The sequence below is a fragment of the Zalophus californianus genome, chromosome 6 (genome assembly GCF_009762305.2).
Source record: "Zalophus californianus isolate mZalCal1 chromosome 6, mZalCal1.pri.v2, whole genome shotgun sequence".
In the NCBI taxonomy this organism is placed as follows: domain Eukaryota; kingdom Metazoa; phylum Chordata; class Mammalia; order Carnivora; family Otariidae; genus Zalophus; species Zalophus californianus.
Genome location: NC_045600.1, coordinates 83157623 through 83172629, shown reverse-complemented (window position 1 = coordinate 83172629; position 15007 = coordinate 83157623). Strand labels below are relative to the sequence as shown.

General features: G+C 37.8%; 1 protein-coding gene across 3 annotated transcripts in view; it reads left to right on the top strand.

The window, feature by feature from the left end:
• INO80 (INO80 complex ATPase subunit) overlaps positions 1-15007 on the top strand; it is a 132099-nt gene that overhangs the window by 52512 nt on the left and 64580 nt on the right. For all 3 annotated transcript variants that reach the window (XM_027570069.2, XM_027570070.2, XM_027570068.2), the window contains 5 exons: positions 7355-7414; positions 7847-7989; positions 9134-9218; positions 10419-10536; positions 11492-11577. In XM_027570069.2, coding sequence (XP_027425870.1) covers positions 7355-7414; positions 7847-7989; positions 9134-9218; positions 10419-10536; positions 11492-11577 — 492 coding nt within the window. The remainder of the gene's footprint in view (positions 1-7354; positions 7415-7846; positions 7990-9133; positions 9219-10418; positions 10537-11491; positions 11578-15007) is intronic.

Genomic DNA, 15007 nt, shown 5'->3' with positions numbered 1-15007 from the left:
GGGCTCCATGCTCAGCGAGGAGTGTGCTTGAGATTCTCCCTCTCCTTTTCACCCCTCCCTCTGCACGTGCACACACTTTCTCTCTCTCTTTCTCGTCCACGTGCATGGTCTCTCGCTAAAATAAATATTTATCTTTTAAAAAAAAGTTACTGGGGGAAGGCCTGGGTAGCTCAGTCGGTTAAGCTCTGCCTTCAGCTCAGGTCATGATCCCAGGGTTCTGGGATCGAGTCCCACATTGGGCTCCGTGCTCAGCAGGAAACCTGCTTCTCCCTCTGCCTGCTGCTCCCCCTGCTTGTGCTCTCTCTGACAAATAAATAAATAAAACCTTTTAATTAAAAAAAAAAAAAGTTACTGGGTCCCTGGATGGCTCAATTGGTTAAGCATCTGCTTTCGGCTCAGGTCATGATTCTGGGGTCTTGGGATTGAGCCCCGTGTCAGGCTCCCTGCTTAGCAGAAGCCTTCTTCTCCCTCTCCCTCTGCTATTCCCTCTGCAACTCCCCGTTTGTGTTCTGTCTCTCTCTCTCTCTCAAATAAATACATAAAATCTTAAAAAAAAAAGAAAAAGTTACTGATGGAAGCATAAGAGAGGATATTACATCCTTATGTTTCATAATTGAGAAAGCCAAAGTCCAATTTGAATGATTTGCTGCATTAGCCACATGGATTGATATTCTTGGTCAAACTGCCATAGTAGAAAATATCTACGTTACTGGCTTATCAGAGATTTTGGCAAATCGTATTATCACGGCACATAACACATAATCTATGGCATTGTTGTCCCCCCCATATTCATAAATAATTCATTTTCATGATACTCTAAAGTCAGATCTTTAGTCCTAGTCCAGATTATGTCTAAGGTAGATAATAAGAAAGTTGATTTTAACTAATACAGAGGAAAAGAAGTGAGATTGAGGTTGGAAGTGATCAGCAGGGAAGTATGTTGCACTAGGTTGGGTAAGATGTGGGTAAGATTTATTAAATAGGGTTTAATTGTGGAAAGTTATTGGGATGTAAGAAAGAATGGATAGGATTTATTATATTGCAAATAAAAATGGTGAAATCAGTTAAATATGTGTTCTGTCCCTAAGGTAATATAATGATGATGAAGTTGCATGGTAAGAAGGATTTTATGGAGATTCTATATCGAGTTACTGTTATGATCTCCCTGATTTAGGGTCTCCATAATACATGGGTTCCATGCAGTTTAAAGGGCACAGGATAGAGTGGAGGTGGGAGTCAGATGTTTTCTCGCTTACATTTTGTAAGGAATAAGGACACGTCTGAGATATTCCATTTTGGGATACCTTTGTGGCTGTGGCCCCACCATTGTGGCTGAATTGTAGATTTAGAAACTGTTTACAAGGCACATTAAGTGTATAGCTTTTAACTTTACAGACTCATTTTTAAATTTCTAAGATGAGATTCTAAGGCAGTTTGTTGAATATTTTCTCTAGAATTCTTTGCCAGTTGGAATATGGAGCTGCCATATTTTTTCTCTATTCATTCATTTTTGCTTTCATTTCCAGTACATGTTGAGCAATTAGGAAGTTGAAAAATTAAGTCTTAAAATTTTCCACCAAGCCACTTGAATTTTCAGTATTAACTTCACTGACCATTAGATGGCAATGTAGTACTGTTTAATGTCCTTGATACCTCCTTTGATTTTTGTGCCTGTGCCTGGAACTGAGTGCTCATTTGCATGTTGAGCGTACTTTTGTTATTCTAGGGGGTCAGTAAAAATGGCCTGTGGGCATATTCCAGTTGCCACTTTCATTTGTCCTGTTTTGTTTAAATTGTAATAAAATACACATACATAGGGAGAGCACCTGGCTGGCTCAGTCAATAGAGCATCCAGCTAGATTTCAGGGTCCTGAGTTCAAGCCCCACATTGGCTGTAGAGATTACTTTAAAAAAAAATAAAAATAAAAAAACTCACACACATCAAAAAATGTCTAAAATGTCACATTTAAAGTGTGTAATTTACTAGTATTAAGTACATTTCCAGTGTGGTGCAATGATTGATGCTGTCTGGTTGCAGAATTTTTTCATCATCCCAAACAGAAACCTCTTCCCCATTAAGCAGTCGCTTCCTATTCAATCCCTTTCCCTCCAGCCCCTGGCTACCACAAGTCTCCTTCTCTGGATTTGCTTATTCTGGGTATTTCATCTAACTGGAATCATTATAAGGTGGCCTTTTATGTCTGACTTCTTTTCACATAGCATAATATTTTCATGTTTCAGCATGTGTCAGCATGTCATTCCTTTTTATGACTGAATAATATTTCATTATCTGGACACGCTATATTTTGTTTATCCATTTATCTCTCAACGGTATTTGGGTTTCCACCTTTTGGCTCTTGTTAATAGTACTGTTACGAACATTCATGTACAGGTTATCATTTGAACACCCATCCATTCTTTTGGTATATACTTCGGAGTAGAATTGCTAAGTCATTCTGTATTTAACTTATTGAGGAATCTGCCACCTGTTTTTTTGTACAGCTTGCAAACTAAAAATAGTGTTCATGTTTTTAAACTGTTGATTTAAAAAGTAATATTTCATAACAAATGGTATATGAAATTTAAATGCGTATATGTTGAAAGACAACCACACTTCTGTTTAAGTGTTATTTATGGTTGCATTCTCACTACAACAGCTGAGTTGAGTAGTTGTGACAGAGATCATATTGCTTGCAAAGCTGAAAATATTTATCATTTGCCTGTTGACAGAAAAGATTTGATGACCTCTGCTCTTGATTTATTGTTCCTATTGCCATTACTCCTTTAGATTGTCGGGAATGTGTTCACTTCTGTGCAGAACATAGTTAAATGTCTTAGACTCTGCTTAGATTTATAGTTAGTGTGCATTCAAAAGATATTTAGATCTATGATGATAATATCTGAAAGTTCATTTTATTTGGCAGGTATCTGAGTAGCATTTGTTTTATGATTCTAGTATGACCAATGTCTCTGACTTTCTCTTTTTTCCCAAGAAATATGGTTTATATTTTTTTATAGTTAATGTTCCATTTTCATTCCTGAAATTGGCTATTTTCTGTGTTTTCTATTTCATTCATTTCTGCTCTCTTTTGTTATTGTCTACTTTTTATGTACTTTGTTCTTTTTCTAACATCTCAGGATGGAGCTTAGATTGTTGATTTTTCCAGTAAGTGTATTTAAGGGTATTAATTGCTTTCTACACATGACTATAGCCATCCAAAGGTTTGATGTGCCACATTTGCATTATTCTTTAATTCAAAATAATTTCTAGCTTCTATTTCAAGTTCCTGTTTGATTCATGGCTTATTTAAGAGTGGTTCTTGGGGGCACCTGCTCAGCGGGGAGCCTGCTTCTCTGTCTGCCTGCCCCTCCTCTTGCTTGTGTGCATTCGCACTCTCTGCCAAGTGAACAAATAAAATCTTTAATTAAAAAAAAAAAAGAGTGGTTCTTGAGGCGCCTGGCTGGCTCAGTCAGTAGACTATGTGACTCTTGATCTCTAGGTTGTGAGTTCAAGCCCCACATTGGTGTGGGGCCTACTTAAATAAATTAGTGTAGTTCTTAATTTCGAAACAGAGGATGATTTTCTGGGTATCTTGTTACTAATTTACAGCTTAAATCTGTGGTAGGAAAACAGGCTTTTTATGATTTTAATCCTTTGAAATTTTTTGAACTTTTCTTTTATGTTCCACTATGTAAATGTCTTGTATCTCTTTGCAGATATTAGGCATTATGCAGTTGTTGAGTGCAGCGTTGTATATATGTTGATTGGGTCAGGTGTATTTCAGCTCCTCTGTATCTTTACTGACTTTTTTGTCTGCCTGTCCAAGTACTAATTGAAAGAAGTATGTTAAAATTTACCACAGGGGTGCCTGGGTGGCTCCTTCGGTTAAGCGTCTGGCTTTGGCTGGGGTCATGATCTCAACCTGCTTGTCCCTCTGCCCCTGCCTCTGCCCCTCCCCCTGCTTGTGCACTCTCTCTCAAATAATAAATAAAAATTTAAAAAATTACCACAATTAAGGATATATCCATTTCTGTTTTCTTCTGTCCATTTTGCTTTATATTTTGAGGTTGTGAGTTGTATACAAATTTACAATTATTTTTACCTTCCTGATAAATCAAACCTTTTATTATGAAATTCCTCTCATTAAGACTTTTTGCCTAATGCCTGTTTTCTCTGGCATTAAATAGACTAGCTTTCTTCTGGTTTTTATGTGGTATCTTTTTCTTTTACGTTTAACCATTCTGTTAACATTTAAGGTTTTTTTCTTGCCTTTGTTTATAATTCTATTTATTTTTATTTTTTAATGACTCTATTTATTTGACCGAGAGGGAGATCACAAGTAGGCAGGCAGGCAGAGGGAGAGGGGAGAGGGAGAAGCAGGCTCCCTGATGAGCAGGGAGCCTTGGGGGGGGCTCGGATCCCGGGACGCTGGGATCATGACCTGAGCCAAAGGCAGACGCTCAACCGACTGAGGCACCCAGGCGCCCCATAATTATGCTGACTTTTAATGTAGTTATTGTATTGATAACATGGATTTTAAATCTGCCTTGCTGTTTGTTTTCTACTTCTTTCCTTCTACTTCTGTAACTTTCCTTTTCCGTTTTTGTATTTTCCTTTTTGTCCTTTCATGTGTCCTGTGGATTGATTAGATTTTACTACTCTTTTTCATTCCTTCTTAGCTTGCTAATTATATATTCATTTTATTCTTTAGTAGATACCCAGGAGAATACCCAAGAGTCAAGGAACATGCATCCTTGACTTTTTAAAAAGTGTAATATAAATTAATACTGTTACTGCTTTCATACAAAGGCTTTAGTATACTTTTTTTCTTTTTCTTAGAGAGAAAGCATAGAGAGAGCCGGTGAGCAGGATGGGGTGGAGGCAGAGGAAGAGGGAGAGAGAGAATCTTAAGCAGGCTCCACAACCCTGAGATCATGACTTGAGCCCAAATCAGAGTTGGACTCTTAACTAGCTGAGCCACCCAGGTGCCAGTATACTTTAACTACATTCGTCTTCTGAAGACTTAACATGCTGCTGCTGTTGTTGTTTTAAAGATTTTATTTATTTGGGAAAAAAAAAAAGATTTTATTTATTTGAGAGAGAGAGACTTGCTGTTGTTTTTGTATATATTTTCTCTTCTAAGCCTCACAAAGCATTATTATTATCTATACATTTTAAATTTATTTACATACATTCATATTACCTATTCACTATTTTCATTGATCTTCATTTCTTCCTGTATATTTATACTTCACTGTGACTGAGATTTTTCAAAACAACAAAAAACATCAAGCTACAGATCCAGGAAGCACTTTGAAAGAAAATGACACCTAGAGACGGCACAGAAAAAGTGCTGAATTTTACATTCTTTTGTTTCACCATGCTTTAGTCTATATTTCCTTTTGACCTATCTTCTGTTTCACGAATTTTCTTCTAAATTTTTCTTTTCTTTTTTCTTTTTTTTTTTGTTTTTTAAGATTTTAAAATTTTTATTTATTTAACAGAAAGAGAGACAGCAAGAGAGGAAACACAGCAGGGGGAGAAGCAGGCCTCCCGCTGAGCAGGGAGCCTCATGCGGGGCTTGATCCCAGGACCCTAGGATCATGACCTGAGCTGAAAGGCAGACGCTTAACGACTGAGCCACCCAGATGCCCCATGTTTCACTGAGCTGCATCTAATCTGTCATTAAACCCATGATTGAATTCTCAATTTTAGTTTTTGTATTTTCAGTTCTAAAGAACTCCCTTTGGTACTTTATAGTTTCTAGTACCACTGAAATTCCCAAGCTTATCTTTTAATTCCAGGAACAAGTCAGCATCTTCTTTTTTTTTTTTAAGATTTTATTTATTTATTTGAGAGAGAGAATGAGAGACAGAGAGCATGAGAGGGAATAGGGTCGGAGGGTCAGAGGGAGAAGCAGACTCCCTGCTGAGCAGGGAGCCCTATGCGGGACTCGATCCTGGGACTCCAGGATCATGACCTGAGCCGAAGGCAGTCGGCTTAACCAACTGAGCCACCCAGGCGCCCCAAGTCAGCATCTTCTTAAAAAGTCCGTTTCTGATATTTTTATCATCTGAGTCTCCTCTGGATTTATTTCCTGTATCTGTTTTTCCTGTTAATTTTCAGTCGTGGGGTCTAGTCTTTCCATATGTCTGGGGTTTTTTTTTATTGGTTTTGTTTATTTGTGTTTTTATTGTATACCAGACATTATATAGGAAAAATTCTAGAGACAATTGTGGGCTCTGTTTTCTTCTTCTTCCAGAGAGGATTTATATGTGTTCTGGGTTGGTGGTGTTTGTTTTGTTTTGTTTTTGGCCTGTAGTAATTTGGTGGGGCCGGGTTGGAGGGGGGTGTACTAATAATCCAAAGTCCCCACCTTAATCTTGTCAGGAATTGAGATGATTCAAAGCTGGGATTCAGTACTTGTTAAGGCACATCTATGTGTAGTTGACCTTTATTGCCTATGGGCATGTATCCTGTGATTCCCGGTGGGCGGTTATCATAATCCTTCACCTTGAACTCCAGTTTTTGTTGTGTAGGCCCTGCATCTCTTAAAAAAAGCCGGCGGGGGGGGGGGGGGGGGACGCCTGGGTGGTGCAGTCGTTAAGCGTTAAGCGTCTGCCTTGGGCTCAGGTCATGGTCCAAGGGCTCTGCAATCGAGCCCCACAACAGGCTCCCTGCTCGGTGGGAAGCCTACTTCTCCCTCTCCCACTCCCCCTGCTTGTGTTCCCTCTCTCACTGTGTTTCTGTCAAATAAATAAATAAAATCTTTAAAAAAAAAATTCTCTGCTCAATTTCTTAGTTTTTCAGTTAGAACTTTTGGGAAAGATCAACACCTTTAGGAAAGACACGTACCAGGTGTCAGACTTTACTTTCTGGACGGACTTTGTTTTCTGGATCTTGGCTCTGTAATTCTCCTCTGCCACGGTAGCTTTCTGATGCCTTCTCATAAATGTTTTCTGTGTGTGTCTGTGTGTGTGTGTGTGGTTTGTTTTTTAAGATTTTATTTATTTATTTGACAGAGAGAGACACAGCGAGAGAGGGAGCACAAGCAGGGGGAGTGGGAGAGGGAGAAGCAGGCTTCCCGCAGAGCAGGGAGCCCGATGCAGGGCTCGATCCCAGGACCCTGGGATCATGACCTGAGCCGAAGGCAGACGCTTAACGACTGAGTCACCCTGGCGCCCCTCTGTGTGTGTGTTTTAATTAAGTCAGCAGGAAGAGTACTAGTGGCAGTGACAGAAGAATTCCTATATTCATTCTTTAGGTTCTTTTAAAATCATTCTGAATAACATTTGTGATGGTACTTTTAAGATTACAAGTAGGAAATAATCTGTATCATGGTCCTTTTTCCAGGTGCTACCATATTGGGGAAATCCTCATGATAGAAAAGTTATCAGGAGGTTCTGGAGTCAGGTAACTTTCAGCTTATTGCATATACACATACGCCCGTGTATATACACACACTTACATATGCAGTCATTTCTCCATTTTATTTGAGTAAGTTCTGGTGTATAAAATCTTACATATATTTCTAGACACTAGACAAGTGCACTTTTTTTCTTCTATAATACTTTTCCCGTTATAGACAATCAGTTGGACTTAAAAGTCCAGGATTAAGTAAGAACTCTTAAGTAAGCTAAAGACTAATGTTTAACATGATCTGTAATTAAGGTGAGTACTTTAAAAACAGTTATGGTTTAATTCACTGCACATCTACAACGTGGGAGAAGCACATCTTCAGTAGGACTATGTTAAACTTCTTAGCTTTAGAAAATAAAATCCATTCCTCATTATCTTATGAATTATTAGGTATCTATTTCCATTCTTCCCTTCTTATATTTACAGAAGACCCTCTACACTCAGGATGCCCCCTTCCATGTGGTTATCACCAGCTACCAGCTGGTGGTGCAGGATGTAAAGTATTTCCAGCGTGTCAAGTGGCAGTACATGGTATTGGATGAGGCTCAGGCACTCAAGAGTAGTTCCAGGTAACATGATTAATAGACACCAAACTCTGTAGACTAAGACTGTATAGATATATAGATATAGGATATAGACTTATGATATATGTATACACACAGATGAATAAAGATCAGAGAGGTTTCCAAACATGGCATGATGTGGTCTCTGCATATGCCATGTATCTGACCAGAAGGCAAAAATTCCCTTTTGCATTTTATATGGAATACAAATATTAATGTTTAGAATACAAGGGATTTTCTTAACTTCTGTTTCTCTACTCAATATTTATTGCATCTTAATAGATCTTTGTTCTTCAAGGAACATTTTTGTGGGAGAAGGCTTGTCTGCCCTTTGATTCAGGAATTATTTTGAACAGGAGATCTTAGTAGGAAGTAGAATATTACAGTATATAGATTGTAGGTTCTGTCTGTTTTATGCAGGTTGTCCTAGTCCCTGGTTGGTTATTAGAGCCCCAAGATCTTTTTATTGGAAGTTACATGTTTAAAATATTATATTACCTTCAAAGTAACAGACTGAATAGTAAGTCATTGCTTGACATTAAAGGGTTACTCAGTGGTATTAAATGTTGCATTGAGGGCATTTTTATTAACTCTTGGTGAGCCCATAAGACTTTCTTAGAGTTCCATTTTAACTGACAAGATGGATGGTACATTCTGTCCTCTGATGGACATTACTTCATATTATACTCTTTTGAAGTAGGACATGCTTACTGCTGGGAGCAATATACTGATTTTGCATTTTCTTCTCACACCTTTCCCCTTTCTCCATTGATCTCTCTCAACTCACACTGGAAGCACAGAGATTAAGAATTGTAAAGCTTTTTACTACAGATACTACCTTATAATTAAAAAGCTTGTGTCAACAAAACTGACCGAAGGTAGTAGAGCACTTTGTTAAGCCAGAAAGGGTCCTACTCTGCCCATTTGAGGGCTGTTTTTTCTAAATCCTAATACCATGTTTTTAGTATACAGGAGTCATTTTCTGTCCTCAGCTTTGTTGAATAACATTTTTCAATGTGTACAGCGGTGGAGTACTTGATTCTGGGTGTTTGGAATTTTTTTGGAAAGCATTTTTAGAAATACAGGGTCTTACTAGGGTGAAGAAATATTTACTGCTAACTTGGAATTTGTAATTCATTTTACTGAACAGTGTTCGTTGGAAGATTCTCTTGCAGTTCCAGTGTCGGAATCGGCTTTTGCTAACTGGGACCCCAATTCAGAACACCATGGCAGAGGTAGGCATTAGTAAAGGCTTTGGTTTTATGTCTGCATTAAACAGAATGGTTCTAGGGGCGCCTGGGTGGCTCAGTCGGTTAAGCGGCTGCCTTCGGCTCAGGTCATGATCCCAGGGTCCTGGGATCGAGCCCCATGTCCGGCTCCCTGCTCAGCAGAGAGCCTGCTTCTCCCTCTCCCTCTGCCTGCCACTCTGTCTACCTGTGCTCTCTATCTCTCTGTCAAATAAATAAATAAAATCTTTAAAAAAAAAAAATAAATAAACAGAATGGTTCTAGCACAGAATAGAACTCTTTCCCATGCCCACCTGGAGCATTACTGCTCTGTACAAATTATAATCCCCACATAAAAGAAGAATTTGACCATAGCTTGCCCTAAATGGGTTTTTTGGGCATCATTCCTATTTTCTTATTCTCTGGCATAGGCAAATAAATTAATGTATTCCTTTGTATTTATGGAATAAATAGTGACCACATTAGAAATGCTACCCATCTAATGCAGGGATGTTTTTATGATAGAATGAAAAGGTAATAATAATCTTTGGCACTGAGAGGAGCTAAAATTCCTTATTTAGAAAAGATAATTGAACATCTAGAACAGGGGTCAGAAAACTTTCTATAAAGAGCCAGATAGTAATTTTTTTTAGATAGTAAATATTTTAGACTTTACAGGCGATAGAGTTGCTATTGCAGCTGCTCAACCTTGCCATTCTAATGTGAAAGCAGCCATAGACGGTACATAAAGGAATAGGTGTAGCTATGTCCCACTAAAACTTTATTTATAAAAGTAGCTGGCAGACCAGCCTTGGCATCATAGGCCATAATTTACTGACCCCCAATTAAGAGTTGTTATTAGCAAGTTATGCTACTTCAGATTGTGTTTGGTTGTGAAATGGATTTTTTAAATATATAAGATCTTTAAAACTATCCCATTGCAAAATATGAGCACGACTTGTACTTTCAGACTTTGTTTGAAATGAATTGAAAAATAATCTCATTTTGCTCTAACATCTTAGAAAATAAGGGTTGGTTGATGAGGCATGTGCTTACACACTTCTTTTTCACCCACTTGCCCACACTTACAGCTGTTCCTAGACACAGACACACACACCTGCAACTTTCACTCTCTCCAAACCCTCATCATATCTTCACACACTGTCATTTTGTTTTCCTACAATTATTTCACATTTCTTCTGTTTCCAGCTCTGGGCTCTGCTACATTTTATTATGCCCACATTATTTGATTCACATGAGGAATTTAATGAATGGTTTTCCAAGGACATCGAGAGCCACGCCGAAAACAAATCTGCCATTGATGAGAGTGAGTGCTTTTATGAACTCTTTCTTTCTACCTCTCAGTGTAGGCAACCACATAATTGAATATTTTCTTCTATGTAAAGAATTTTTCTTTCAGTATTCATAGAAGGATCTGCGGCAGGGTGCTGGGGAGGAGTTTTTTCTTTTATAAAGTAATTGTATTCTTTGTTCGTGTTTAAAAGAGCCACAGGGACTCATAGAGGTGATACTGCTGTACTGTTGCCCATTTAATCAAGGTAGAACAGGCAGAGTCCAAAAAGTACCACATTTTGGCTTATAGAATCCTCATTCTCCATGTAGATTCTGAAAAATTCCTATCAGAATTATATTCCTTATGGAATGAGGTAAGGTTTTTATCCTGTGATAAAAACAAATATGAGAGGGGTTATTTTTGTTATTTTCTTTCTATATTAGGATTTGTTTCTACTGTGAATATTTTAAAATTTATTTATCAATACTTTTGACCTTGTTGAATAATATAAGAGTTGCGAGGTGTTTATTACATTGATATGAACTGATATCTACCAACTATTAGAAAAGTCCTAAAGTAATTTCTTATATTACAATTTGTTAATTTGTTGACATACTTAGAAAAATGATTTTGGAGGAACACTGGGAGACCCAGATAGCTTCCATTCACCTATATGAGAACTGTTATTAATAAAATGATCTTAGAACACTCTAAGAGTAAATTCTAATAATAATACAGTGGTCCTTGTTGGTCTGAGTAAATGATAGAAAAATGCATTTGCCCTATAGACTATAGGCAGGTGCTATGAAAATTCAGACTCCTTGGTTTCCTACTTAACGAAAAGATTAAGTTTTAGTCTTCTTTTCAGAGTTTCATTAGGCCAAAAGGTGTAAGAACAGTTTAGTGAGAGATGATCATGATATTTCTTTTGTTTGTGTTAAGTCAGTATAATGTATTATTTGTCGGGGGGGCCCTCCTGGCATTTCAGATCAACTCTCTCGATTACACATGATCTTGAAGCCATTTATGCTGAGGAGAATCAAGAAAGATGTAGAAAATGAATTGTCTGACAAGGTAAGGAAAGAAGACTTCATTAGTTTAAGCCTTAATAGACACGACCTTGGGGTTCCAGGATAAAAAAAAATGACTTGGTAAATGTTTAGTTGAAGGGTGATTAGTTTGAGAGAAGACCATTAAACTTGAGTGGATCAAAGAAGACTTAAAATGAGTCAAACAACCAAGGCAGGTAATATTTTTTCTTCTTTTTGTTTTATACTTTTTATTATAGTGAATTTCAGACATTACAAAAGTAGGAAAATAGTATAATGAATCCTCTTAAAACCACCATACAGCTTCAATAGTGATTAACTCATTTCCATCCCCATCCCTCTAGATTATTCTGAAGCATTTCCCAGATGTCTTTTATTTCATTTACAAATATTTTCATCTGTATCTCTAAAATATTTAGTCTTTTTTTTAAGGATTTAGTCTTTTTAAAAATATATAACCGGACGCCTGGGTGGCTCAGTTGGTTAAGCGACTGCCTTCGGCTCAGGTCATGATCCTGGAGTCCCGGGATCGAGTCCCACATCAGGCTCCCTGCTCGGCGGGGAGTCTGCTTCTCCCTCTGACCCTCTGACCCTCCTCCCTCTCATGCTCTCTATCTCTCATTCTCTCTCTCTCTCAAATAAATAAATCTTTAAAAAATATATATATATATAACCATATATTACTACCCCTGCTAAAGGAGACAATAATCCCATTATACTATCACATATCTAGTCATTGCTCAGCTATCCCCATTTATCTTTGTGTGTGTTTCTCTCTCTTCCCTCACTCTCTCTCCAACTTCTGTTCCCTGCCTCTCTCTTTCTCTGTTAAAGAATTAAAGATTTTTGGGGCGCCTGGGTGGCTCACTCGTTAAACGTCTGCCTTCGGCTCAGGTCGTGATCCCAGGATTCTGGGATCGAGCCCCGCGTCTGGCTCCCTGCTCTGCAGGAAGCCTGCTTCTCCCTCTCCCACTCCTCCTGCTTGTTTTCCCTCTCCCGCTGTGTCTCTCTCTGTCAAATAAATAAAATCTTTAAAAAAAAAAAAAAAGATTTTGAAATCAGAATCCAAGCAAGGCCCACACATAGCATTTGGGTGATATGTGTCTTAATAAATCTTTTAGTCCCTCCCTACTTTTTTCCCTTGTTGAAGAAACCGAGTTACTTGTCCTATAGAGTTTCCCACATGTAGGATTTTGCTAATTGCATCATTTTGGTATTGTCTAACATGTTCTGTGGTCTCCTGTATTTCTGTAAACTAAGAATTAGATTTAGAAGTTTAATGTGCTTCGGGTTTTAATATTTTTTCCTCATACTAAGCCAATAATTTTGGTTTGTTGGGGTACCTGGCTGGCTCAGTCAGTGGAGCATACAATGCTAGATCTTGGGGTTGTGAGTTCAAGCCCCACATTTGACGTAGAGATTACTTAAAAATAAAATCTTAAATTAAAAATTTTTTTTGGTTTATAAATATCTTTTTTTTATGCTTACCAGACTTCTGTTGTTTTTTTTTCTTATCTCCTGTGAGTCCTCTCCATATTCTCCTTTCTTCCTTTTTTCCTCCCAGTTCTTCAGAGTTTTCCCCCATCTTCCATAGATTCTACCTGTTTCTCACAATTCTACTCTCTACCTAAAAGTCATCTTTCAATGTTCTTGATAATATCAGGAGGTTCTCCTCTATCACTGCCAAAAGGTTAGATTATTTTGAAATTAGTAACTCTCCTTGAAAGATTGTGGTGGGGATATACACCTTTAAAGTGAGGGATACCTTTGTACCTTTGTTTCATTTATTTTTAAGAAATCTTGATGACTGTTTTGTGAAACTGGCTGATTATAACTAAATAGCAGTGTTGCACAGATATACCTGATAGAAGGAAAATACTTTATAAAACAATGAATCTTTTTATATCAGAAAGGGCTTAAAAAATGATAGCAGTGTCATAATTTCTGTTACTTGGTCATCAGTACAGAGATGATCAGAGGATGTAGTATGGTTTAATCACTGTGCATAGTATTTTCCTTAAGATTTCTTAAACATCAGTATTGTTTCTAATCTATTTTTAAATAATATATTTCTTTATTAAACTCTAATTGCTTGCTAGCCATTGGTATATAAAGATATAGTGTCCAGGTTCCATTCAGATTTCCAAGAGAGATGAATACATAACTAACTAATATTGTATCATAAGAGAGAGTGATTGTCTATGTGAAGTATAATGGGAAGACAGATAAGAGAGTAGTTCTGTTAGGGAAGGTTAGAGAAGGCATCAAAGCAGAGATGACATGTGAGCTAGGTCTGGAATAATGAATTGGCATTTACTAGGAAAATATGATAAGGAAGCAGATGCTAGGCAACAAGAGCAAGGTGAACAAAGGTGGAGCAACATTCAAATATGATGCAGCATGTCTAGCAAACATTACTCAGAGCATTGTTGCTAGGGTATATAGGAGGACATGGTGATGAGGAGACTGGGACAGTAGGGTTGGTTAGAGTATGGGAAACCTTCTCTGCCTACCAGAGAATTTTTAGTATGTTAATATAGGCAATAAATGTACATTGAAGTTTTTTCAGCAGCTGGAATCACCTTATAAGATTAGTATGGAAAGTTTCTTAGAACCAGTAAAGACTGTAGGCAGGAAGACACTCCCCCGACCGCCCCCAGATAGTAGCAGTCTAGATTAGGTATGATGAGAGTCTGCAGTAAGACAATGAGAGTGGTCAGAAAGGATGATAATTAGAGGTTAATTTCCAGGTGGATTTGAGGGACTTAGGAAATGATAGAACATGGGCATGAGAAAGAAAGAAAAATCAGAGCTGGTTGAAATTTCTTTTTGGGTAACTGAGTGGTAATGCTGTTAACCAATTTAGTAAATTATAGAAAAGATTTTTTTTTTTCCCTACTGACTCTCTGAGTGGTACCATTACAGTGGGTAGCTGAAAATATGGTGCTGGGAAATAAATAAAATCTTAAAAGAAAAAGAAAAGGGGCGCCTGGGTGGCTCAGTCGTTAAGCAACTGCCTTTGGCTCAGGTCATGATCCCAGGGTCCTGGGATTGAGCCTCGCGGCGGGCTCCCTGCTCAGCAGGGAGCCTGCTTCTCCCTCTGCCTGTTTCTGTCTCTCATGAATATAAATAAATAAAATCTGAAAAGAAAAGAAAAGAAAATATGGGACTAGGAATGGCAGGGAAAATATTTTTGCAAGTCACTGCGATGGATAGCAGTTGGTGCTATTGAAAATGGAAGCGATTTCTCAGGGACAGCATATAAAGTGAGTGACAGGGAAGAGCATCAAGAAAAGAATATTTTTCTGGATAATTAGCCACATCCCAAGCTTATAGAGATACTGAGTTTCTAGAGATATGTATATTGTCTGTTCAGTCATAATCTGGCTTGCATGTGTTTCTTAGGCTGATACTGATTTCTCTTAGAAACTGGTTTTCAAAATATAAATGTCCTT